We start from the raw sequence: 11,666 nt of genomic DNA on the forward strand, positions 1-11,666 counted from the left end.
GGGTCGCCCTTGCTAGGGTTAATACCAATAAAACCTACAGCAAGACTTGGTTCTATCGCAACATGAGAGCTGCCTGGGATATTGCGCAAGAATCAAAGTTCAGACCTTTAGAGGATAATCTGTATACTGTGCAATTTACATGTTTAGGAGATTGGGAACGGGTCATGCAAGATGGACCTTGGAACTTCCGAGGTGACGCAGTGATCCTAGTGCCATATGACGGAGTCACCAAGCCGTCCCTGATCAAGCTTGACTATGTGGACATCTGGGCTCAGATACATGATGTGCCTGACCTCTATGCGCATCTAGTCGGCCCACTTGCTTCAAAGGTGGGAGAGGTACTGCATGTGGAGCAGCCATCACATGATTTCACGGGGAATTTTTACCGCGTCTGGGTTCGTATCAAGGTAGATAAACCTCTCAAGAATGCAGTTTCGATGATTAGAGACGGCAAGCGCCAAATCTACAGAGTTAAGTACGAGAGGTTGCCGGACTGGTGCGCGGTCTGTGGCATGTTGGGACACCTTTTCAAGGAGCATGGTGATGGCATACATCCTCCCTCGGCGCTGGTATTTAAAGATCTGAGAGCTAGCTGGTACCTGCGATCTAGAAAGGGACCTGGAGAAGGTAGAGGATGCCGGGGGGGTCACCGTGGTGGCCGATCCGGTGGTCGCACAAAGTCCTATGAGATGAGCAATGAGCATGATGGTAATGAATACACAGGGGAGGCTGGTGATGCTGGCAAGGATAGGGCTTTTGAAGAGAATAGAAAAAAGAGATCGATTGCGACAGAGCATGCAGTTAAGGCTACCACCGATGGCATGAGAGGAGAGGCGGCAAGCTCAGATGCTAATCAGCTGGCGCTCATACTGCATAGTGATGCCCCGCTGAGCCCTCCCCTGAAGAGGGATCCGAAGTGCAACAAGGTCTCAGAAGGCAAAGATGGTGTTGGCAACACAAAAAACCCGTTGGCGGGCTCCTTCGAGGGGCGCCGCCGGGGACAATGAGTGCCCTAGTGTGGAACTGCCGCGGAGCGGGTAATGCCGCGACAGTTCATGAAATTCGCGATCTCGCGAAGAAGTTTACCCCTACCCTTCTGTGTATCATTGAAACTCAAATAGATGGTGTTAGGGTAGAAGCATTAGCAGGAACTTTAGGCTTTGACTGTGCTTATGCGGTTGATAGCCAGGGTAGAAGTGGAGGCATTGGTTTGTTTTGGAATAAAGAAATAAAGATTGAAGTTTTGGGTTACTCCGTGTATCATTTAGATGTCTCTATGGAGGAACCGGGAAAGGAAAAATGGCGCATGACAAGTGTGTATGGTCAAGCTCAGACCAACCTGAGACACCAGACTTGGGATGTTTTGAAAAATATAAGCACGTTAAGTACGCTGCTGTGGCTCTGTATAGGGGACTTTAATGAAGTGTTACGCTTGGAAGAGCACGAAGGAGTTGGGAGACGCAGTAACGCTCAAATGCAAGCCTTTCGGGAGGCCACAGACGTATGCGGTTTGCTTGATCTTGGATACAGAGGCCGTTTTTGGACTTTTGAAAAGAAGGTTGCAGGAGGTACATTTACGAGGTGCAGGCTAGATCATGCGCTATCCAACGCGCAATGGTCTGCTATGTTTCCTTTGGCCAGCGTTGAACACTTGGAAGTTGCGACATCTGATCACATCCTGATTCTGTTGCAATGGGCCGGATCGGATAGAATAATGACTAAACATAGCTTCCGCTATGAAGTGATGTGGGAGACGCACAAAGGACTGAAAGATACGATATCCAGTGGGTGGTCGGGGCCGCCATGCATGACCGTACACGAGATGAGACAGAAGCTAACTGCCATGTCAAAGAACCTCCAAGTGTGGAGTCGTGATACATTCGGTAGTGTCCGCAAAGAAATAAAACTGATGCAATAGGAGCTGAAGCGGCTACGAGATGATCCGGTGAGGACGGGCCCGAATCACTTGGAACTCAAAATTAACGAGAAACTAGTCGAGTTGTATCACCGCGAGGAGATCATGTGGAGGCAAAGGGCAAGAGTACAATGGCTTGCGGCTGGAGACAAGAACACGAGATTCTTCCACTTGCGGGCTAGTCTAAGGCGAAAAAAGAACATGATAAGGGCCCTACAGAATTCTTTGGGAGTTTTAGTGGAGGATCCGGTTGAGTTGAAAGTGTTGGCAAATGAGTTCTACCAAGATCTCTATACTTCAGAGGGCGTGCATGATATGGAGGCTGTTCTACAACATGTACCGAGGAAGGTAACGGCTGGCATGAATGCTAATCTTTGTGCCCCATATACTAGTGATGAGGTAAAAACGACGCTTTTCCAAATGTTCCCAACTAAGGCACCAGGGCCTGACGGCTTCCCAGCTCATTTTTTATCAACGTCATTGGGACATATGTGGAGAAGAAGTGACCAGAGTGGTGCTCAGGATTGTTAGGGGGGAAGAAAGCCCCGAGAGCATCAATGACACAGTTTTGGTTCTTATCCCAAAAGTCACTAATCCCTCCCTCCTGTCACAGTTCAGGCCTATCAGTTTATGTAATGTTTATACAAGATTGCCTTTAAGGTTGTGGCCAACAGGTTGAAGCTAATCCTACTGGATATTATATCAAGGGAGCAATCTGCTTTCATTCCTGGAAGGTTAATCACGGATAATATCATTTGTGCATATGAGTGTCTACACTTCATGAAGAGGACCAAGTCTAAGAATAACAATTTTTGTGCTTTGAAGTTGGATATGATGAAGGCGTATGACAGACTTGAATGGCCCTACCTGCAAGCCATCATGGGCAAGTTGGGTTTTGAGCAGCAATGGATAGATATTGTGATGGGCATGGTATCCTCAGTTTCCTTTTCAGTTATGTTCAACGGAGAGAAGCTTGACAGTTTTCAGCCTACTAGAGGAATCAGGCAGGGAGACCCAATCTCCCCCTACCTATTTTTGATTGCAGCAGAGGGCCTTCCGTGCCTCCTGAAATCCAGTTTTGAGTCATCAACTTTGGTCGGTGTGAAAGTGGCTCCTACAGCGCCATCTATTAATCACCTTCTGTTTGCAGATGATAGCCTGTTGCTTTTCAAATCTAGCGTGGAGGGAGCTAATGCAGTGTCAAACCTACTGGAATCTTACTGTAGTGCTTCGGGGCAGAGGATTAATCATGACAAATCCTCAATTTTCTTCAGCAGGGGATGCAGTCAACCCCTGAGGGACAGCATGAAGAACATCTTACAGGTCCAGAACGAGTCATTGACAGACAGGTATTTGGGGATGCCTACTGATGTGGGTCATTCCAAGACTGGGACTTTCAAATATCTCGTGGACAGGGTTTGGGACAAGGTAAAAGGCTGGATGTAGAAACTTCTGTGAGTGGGTGGTAAAAAAGTTTTGATCAAGTCGGTTGCTCAAGCTATTCCAGTTTACTCCATGTCATGTTTCAGATTGCCTCGTGGACTTTGTGACAAGATCACCTCCATCATACGCCAGTTTTGGTGGGGTAGCAAGAGAGGTAAAAGAAAACCTAACTGGGTTGCTTGGGATGTGATGACCCGGCCTAAGCATGTGGGAGGTTTGGGTTTTCGTGATATTGAGATTTTTAACTTAGCACTTCTGGCTAGGCAGGCTTGGAGAGTACTCGATGACCCTGACTCTTTAAGTGCTCAAGTCCTGAAAGCGGCATACTTTCCAGGTTCAGATTTACTCGGGGCTGAGTTGGGCTCTCATCCTTCACAAATTTGGCGTGCAATTCTAGGTGGTCGTGACATCCTATCTCAAGGGATTATTAGAAGGATTGGGGATGGGGAGACAACAATGATTGGGGAGCAGAATTGGATTCCTCGGGACGGTGTCAAGCGTCCAATTACTTCTTTAATCCAACATCCGCCTATTCGAGTGGCAGAACTCATTGACAGCAGCTCCGCTGTATGGAGAGAGGAGGTTGTACGGAACACTTTTATACATTTTGATGAAGAAGCAATACTCAGAATACCACTTTGCCATAGAAGAGTACATGACTTCTGGGCCTGGAATGAGGAAAAACGAGGAATTTTCACAGTACGTTCTGCATACCGCATGATAGTGAGGATCAAGTTGGAGAGGGAAGCGTGGCTGGAGGAGAGTGAAAGCACGTCTCATACATCAGCAAGACAGGGAGGTTGGGATGATATCTGGTCGCTGCAGGTACCGACCAAGCTGAAAATATTCTTGTGGCGTTTAGCACAACACTCCATGCCTTCACAAGATCTCCTTCATCATAGAAATATGGCCACAACGCCGGCTTGTATTTTATGTGGAGCACATGATAGTTGGAGACATGCCCTATTGAGTTGCCCTGTGTCAAGGTGTACATGGGCCTTGTCGTTGGAATCAGTGCTTGAGCTGATCAGCACAAATTAGGAGGAGAATGCTAGAAGCTGGATATTTACCATGAGCGAAGCACTGGATACTGAGGCCTTCCAGCGGTTATCTGTCTCACTTTGGGCAATATGGAGTGCCAGGCGGAAAGCTATCCATGAGGGTATTTTTCAGAGTCCACATGCGATCAACGGGTTCATCAACTCTTACTTGGCAGAGCTGCGGTCACTTGAAACATCTCCAAGAACAGGCACATCAAGGGCTCATCCGGCAGCCAAGGTCTGGGTGCCACCACCGGAGAATCATGCTAAGGTGAACGTTGACGCAGCCGTTAGCCGCAACGGTCGTCATGGGGCAGTCGCGGCCATCAGCCGTAGCGGAGATGGGACCTTTCAGGGGGCGTCAATGGTCGTATTCCCCACGGTGATCGACCCTGCTACTTTGGAGACCATGGCGATAAGGGAAGGGATTGCCCTCTCAATGGACTTGAACAATCAGAACGTTCACATAGCTTCAGATTGCAAGAATGTGGTACAAGAGATCAAGGAAGGGAGTAGATCAAGCTATGGTGCTATAATCCACGAGATTAGTCTAGGCCTTAATGCCTTTATTTCATGTAATATAGTTTATGAAAGTAGGAGCTCGAACTTCGAGGCTCACAATCTAGCGAAGCATGCTTTACAGTTAGGACCGGGCCGCCATGTATGGCTAGCTCACCCGGGAAACCTTCCGTCCGTCCGTGTAAATGTGGTGACGAATTAAGAAAGCTTCGTGTGATTGTCTCAAAAAAAAAGACAAATCGCCAAAAAGAGCTGTAAATAGGAATATCCGACATAATAAGAGGCAAATCTGTGTATGGTTTCATGCGAGACTGAACAAGGTCTAGCCTGAAGAAGAGCCCACACAATCGCTAGTATTGGGCTGACCCAACTTCCTAGTTAGTTAATTTCTCTTTTATGTTTATTCATTCATTTCTTTTTGTATTTTATATTTGTTTATATTTTTGAAAAACTCTAAATACATACATTCAAAACTGAATGCTCTTTCAAAAATTCAAGAATATGAAAATGTTAACATAGTTTAATTTTTTTTGTTTACTGTATTTTTTTCAAAATGTTGATAGCTTTAAAAAAGGCCGTGGTGAAAACATGTTAACTGTTTCAACAATATACATAGCATTTTGAGAAAATGTTTATAAAAGGTAAAAAAATCGTCTAATTCAAAATCAATTGACCATTCAAACCAATTGTACATTATATTTCAAAAATGTTCATGGGTTTCAAAAAATATGTTTGTGACATTTTAAAAAAAATGCTTATATAACATAAAACACTGTACATGTTGTTTAGAGAAATGCTTCAATCTCTATTTGAAAAAAATAATCTTTAACACATATTCAAAATACAGTTCAATGCATGTGTTAGAAAGAATGTTAATCATGTATTTGGAAAATATTTAACTTATATACAAAAATGTTTTCGATTTATATAAAAAAGTTGATCATGTGTTTTGAAAATATAAAATGTGTATGAAAAAATTTGACATGTTTTGCAAAAAAATAAAAAGGAAAAAAACAACCCAAAGTAAACTAGTGGGACTAAAGAAATAAACAAAGAAAACCAATCAAAAATAAATAGGAAAAATTAGACCTTAGAAAATCCAAAATAACCCTAAGAAAATCAAAGAATAACAGTGAGAACCCAATAAAAATTGAACGAAAAACGAAAACTCGCGCGCAATTAGAGAATTGGGCTTGCCGAGTAGAACTGCGCTATAGGCAAGACGTATTAGGAATATATATAGCCTTAAAAAATGTTAGGAATATATACGGCGGATACCACGCCTCAAATTTCGCGTGTACCGCGGTGGATAGCTAGGCAGCGCGTACCCTCCTGCCACCGCACACAACGGGTTTCTTTCAATTTTTGTGTATCTTGTTGGTTTTCTTTAGTGTTTTATTTTTCCTTTTATTTTATTTATTTTTACATTCAGGAACATTGTTTTCAAATTCATGAACATTTTTTATTTTTTATAAATTTTTAAATACGAGCACATTTTTTTTGAATATTTACAGATACTTTTTAAATTCACAAACAATTTTTAAGTGACAAAAAAATTCGAAACAGGAATAAAAAAAATGAATTTCCGTAATATTTGTGAAATAGTTTTTTGAATCAATGTTTTTTAATTTGGAAACATTTTTCTAAATTCATGAACATTCTTTGAATTCATAAACATTTCTGTTGTACCTGCGAACATTTCCTGAAATTCATGATTTTTTTATTCCTCGAACATTTAAGAATTACACCAACAATTTTTAAAATCTGAGAACATTTTGTAACTTGGGCCTTTTTTTAGTTCTGATTTTTTTAAAAGAGCAAGAAGAAACAAGATTAGAAAAGAAAAATAGAAAAAACAAAAAAAATGCCCCCGCCCCAGAAATGGTTACCTACATGTTAGTTTATTTTTCTTCTCTGTTTTTTCATTCGTTATTTTGTTTATATACATTTTGGAAAACGTTAGTGTGTATAAACCTAAATTTACTGAAAATTTTAACACATTTTTTTGATAGTGTAAGTTTTACAAATAGCATTCAATTTTTTGTGACATTTCAGAAATGGTCAAGCGCTTATTAATTATTATACAATGTAAGAATATGTCAGTGTAATTAGAAAAAAAATGTTTCATACCATTCAAAAAAAAGTTTTTAACATCCGAACACAGCGACATATCCTACGTGACTTCCTCTCGTTCTCCTCCCTAACCCTAGGTGGCAAGGTCAAACTCTCCCCTCCAGGCTTCACCAACGAGCCCGTTGATTCGCCCCCCCCCTTGCCTGCCGCTCTAACGGTTGTTGGCGGAGAGGGGAATTCCGGTGCCTTCTCTCAGATTAGTAGTTTAGGTTAGGTTTAGTTTATTCGGTGCTCATGCGGATGGTTGTGCTTCTTCTTCGAGTTTATCTTTTGGGTTTCGATTCTCCTCGAGTTCGTCCGTTTGGGCATAGTCGATGGAGCTTCGACACATATTTCTGTCGTCTCCCTTGGGGCTGTGAGGTTAGGGTTTCTCATCATGTGGTGACTATTTTTGTGTTAGGTGCTACAGATCTATGCAAGGATTTGGCGGTGACGACAACAGCTCCAGCGCGTTGGTCCTTAGGGGCACGTGCACAAAGCCTTCCCAACTCTCACTGATAAGGTCAAGCTGGGAGAGGCGACAAAGGCCAGTCGGTGGCTAGTGCTGGCGGCAATAGTGGTCTTTAAGCAGTCTTGGAAATTCGATGTAAATTTTATTATGTTTGATACTTCGGGTGAACTTTTATAATATCTGATCCTTTTTCACAAAAAAAACATTTTATTTTTAAAATGTTCACATATTTCAAAAAATATGTTTGTGACATTTTAATAAACTGTTTATAGAATGTACAAAAAAATGTGAAGTTAAAATGAAATGTTCAATGAGCATTTGAGAAATGCTTGACATGTATTTGAAAAAACATCAAAAATCAAAATTCGGAAAAAATGTTTTCATGAATTTGATGTCTACATATACAATTCTCTGATGTATACAAAACATTACAGTGTGTATTCAAAAAGTAGACATCAAAAAATATATTTATAAAATATTACACATGTATAAAAAATGTTCCTAATGTATATAATATTTTGTAACGCGTATGAAAATAGTAGACATGTGTTAATAAAAGCAAAATAGTTGAAGGAAACCGGTGAAAGCCAAAGTAGGAAAGAAAGAAAACTGAAGAAAGAAAGAAAAAGAATAAGTAAAAATAAAAACCAAGGAAAACTATAGAGAAAATGAAGAGAACCATAAGGAAACCCAGTGACGGAGCCAGGATTCGAGTATAGGGGAGGCCGAGTACGTATATTGATCGAATCTTGTTGATAATTACTAGTTGCTTCTACTAAAATTGTTGATCGTTGGGGGGGGGGGGGGGGGGGGGGGCAGGCCCCTGCTCGTCCCCCTGGCTCCGCCCCTGAGGAAACCAATGCAAACAGTGAAACCCCATTAAAGAAAACTATAAAGAATTAAAAGTCGGGCGATAACTACAGTACTTCCGGCGGGCTCAGTATTGCCACGCCAGAGGCAAGACCGAGTTAAGCCTTGCAGCGTGCGAGAAGTAGTCCTACAAAGGGTTCCTTTGAGTCAAATAATTTTCATAGAATTTCTATTTACTGTTAAAAAGGGGATTTTCATATAATTTTGAAGGATTAGTTTCCTTGGGTTTTTATTGATCCTTTGATTAATAGTACTGAATCCTATAGAATTTTTCCTACAGACTTCTTTGTATTACACTACGTAGGAATTTTAGCATCCATTTTGGGAGGTCCGCTATGCCAAAAGCGAGAAAAACTCCACCCCTTTTCTTTTGACATTCCCATGCCGCCACACGGGGGATAATAAGCTCATGCGCTTGGTTTTACTTCATCCTAAGCGAAAGAAGACTTCCATGTCCAAGTTTAGCTCAGACGTAGCTATCTTCTTTTTGAGCGTGAAGAAGTGTCAAACCAAAATACCCAATAAGCATAAGCATTAGCTCTCCCTGAAACTCCGAGTCAAACATTTGTTTTTTCTGCAATGCAATCAAACAAATCAAAATCTTGTAGGATTGAGATAAGCATGGGATTTCAATCCTATGTTTTTCTTATCGCCCTTGCTTTTAGAATCCTGCGAATCAAAGAAACCCTAAAAGTTTGGTCAACACAAAACTTCTTAGCAAATACTCGAACTGAACTTTCTCCACCCAAAATAAAAATACAAAGCTTGCTCGGAAATACTGGAGTGGAACCTTCGTCGCCCCCAAATAAAATCAGAAAAATGCCATGTTTGTTGCGCGGTGCAGGGGGGGAATGAAAAGGACCAAGAACGTGCATTAACTTCTCATCCGGCATTCCCGTTTCCTTCTTGCAAGCAGTGTCAGTGCGCCATCTACGTCGGGAACTCGTCAAGCAATGATGAACAATCACAGTGATCGTTTTCGAACGAGCAGGTCCATGGCGCAACAAAGGAAATAAGCATGACAGGAGTACTACTTAACACCAAAGTTCCAATCGGCGGCAGGCTGGCAGCTATATAATTTGTCCAATGCAATTTCAAAATAAATTCAAATGCTCTACTTATACTCCAGGGTGGTTCTGGCGAAGGCTGGCCACTATACAATGCGATTTTGAAACAGCCGCAGAGCAAACAATGATATCCCACCTGCAGTTCCATCAAATGTTTTTTGTGGGACAAGCAGGCTAACCGACACATTGTTCGTCAATGTAATTACTAAGTAGCCAAGATTAATGCACGTAAAAAATTAAGTTGCTGAACCTGTTGCATGGTTCGGTTCGGCTGTCGGTTTCATCTATTCTCCAAGATATACAAACGGTAAGCAAATTCATCATTGTGCCATGACATGTCAATTTAAGCGTGCAGCTAGTCGCGTGTGTAACTTGGCTAATTTGGAAGTGCAGTTTTGTCCCGCCATGGCCGCTTAAGATTCTCACACAAATGGCCGCCACATGATCTCCCGTTGCATTTCCGTTCCTTTTCCAATCGTGAACCGTGCAACGGCCGTCGGACACCAACATCTTTCATTTATATCTGATAAACGAGTGACCTAACTAGTGTTTTTTATGACTTTGTAGCAATGTGTGGGCATCATGCTAGGTACAACGCTTAGCTCGGCTTGAACAAAGCTCAAACTCGAGTTATAGAACAAGCAACGTCTACTCATACGAAAGCATAGGGTTTCTTCAAGGGCAGCTCAGCTCAGCTTGATAAAATTTCCAAAATCATGTTCAAGAGCAAGACTTTTGACGGCATGGTATGGTACATATGTACTTAGGCATGGTAGTACTAACCGTTAGCGAACGGGGCCGGAGTCCATGGAGCAAGTACGGTTGGTCCACCGTGCAGTTCTGTGGACAAGTGGCGCTGGATTTCAATAGCAAGCGTACGTGCGTAAGTACGAGACTGACCGGCAACCAAACCACCAAGCGAGTCTCGTCCGTTTATATAACACGCCGCGTCGCTTCCGGCTACATGTGTACCATCCTTCACTCCAAGCGACTACAGAGCCACTACACCGGTGCACTACGGTCGACCGGCCTCCAGCCCGGTCGGTCTCTCTCTGGCTCCGGAGAGACGAGCCAGTCACACACAGAGAGCGATGCCTCCGAGCGCCGGCGAGGTGGCGCGGCCGCAGAGCCCGCTCCGCGCCATGATGCCGCAGAGCCCGCTCCGGATCAAGCAGGGCGGCAAGTTCTACGAGCGGCTGCTCACCAAGGAGAGCTCGGGGGCCAACCCGTCGTTCCGGTACTACGGGTCGGAGCCGGGCTCGGTGCCGTTCGTCTGGGAGTCGGAGCCCGGCACGCCCAGGGACGCCTCGCGCATGGTCGGCGGCGCGCTCCCGGCCATCACCCCGCCCCCGTCCTACCTGCTCCGCCAGCACGGCGGCATCAACGTGTCCCGCCGCGGCACGGCCAAGGGCAGGAAGAAGCGGTACAGGCTCAAGCGGGCGATCAAGGTCGGCTTCATCGCCGACATGTTCCGCAGGCTCGCCGTCGGCAAGGCCTGCTGGTCGCGGCCGGGGCCGTCGCCGGCCCAGGTGTCGTCGTCCAGCCGGTGGCTCGTGGCGTCGGAGAAGCCGCCCGAGCAGCATCAGCACGGACGCCACGACGATCAGGTTCCCGCGGCGAAGAGCAGCGCCGTGGTGTGCTCCGGGGCGCGCCAGATGAGCCCGTGCTGGATGCTGCCGTTTCGCGGCACGGGCAACCGGAACCGCGACCGCGACTAGGCGTAGATCGGCCTCGGCGTGTCAGGTGCGGCGGAGCCATCAAAGGGGATTAAGCACACGATATAACTGCGGTTTGTTAGTATTACTACTATACTACTTTTGTTGTTATGATGATTGTGAAAGGTGTCAGCAGAATATGAGTTCTCTGCAGACTTGTTTACAGTTCTGTCATCAGCAGGCCGACCGACTGTTGTTGCCTAGTCTTAGGGAGCTTGTCATTACTGGGTTAATTTGTGCTTGGAACTAGTAAGGGTTTGCTTATAATTATGCACGAGTGACGTTTTCAAAGGGGAAGATCCAATTTATCCAGGCACTGCTTGGTTCACTTTGTATTCCCACGCTCCTCCACTGAAAACGTGCAATCACGTCCTCCCGTCCAAATCATCTGGTGATTAAGTACTCACCGCCACGACAAGAATTATGGAACGGGGGCATTCAATAGGAGAGAAGTATGAGCTTGTTAACCACCACTTTTGCATTTAAATGCATACATAATCACAGATACTAGTA

The 11,666-nt window shown here is 44.2% G+C and overlaps 1 protein-coding gene across 1 annotated transcript; it reads left to right on the plus strand.

Moving 5' to 3' along the window:
• Positions 1-10,419: 10,419 nt before the first annotated feature.
• Positions 10,420-11,444, plus strand: LOC123058734 (uncharacterized). Its single transcript, XM_044481426.1, has one exon. The coding sequence runs from the start codon at positions 10,530-10,532 to the stop codon at positions 11,154-11,156; it is 627 nt and encodes a 208-aa protein (XP_044337361.1). The 5' UTR covers positions 10,420-10,529; the 3' UTR covers positions 11,157-11,444.
• Positions 11,445-11,666: the final 222 nt, after the last annotated feature.

This window comes from Triticum aestivum, chromosome 3A (assembly GCF_018294505.1).
Source record: "Triticum aestivum cultivar Chinese Spring chromosome 3A, IWGSC CS RefSeq v2.1, whole genome shotgun sequence".
Lineage (NCBI taxonomy): Eukaryota > Viridiplantae > Streptophyta > Magnoliopsida > Poales > Poaceae > Triticum > Triticum aestivum.

Excerpts from the sequence above, each read along its gene's own strand:
- LOC123058734 (XM_044481426.1), top strand. The coding sequence starts at position 10,530 with ATGCCTCCGAGCGCCGGCGAGGTGGCGCGGCCGCAGAGCCCGCTCCGC.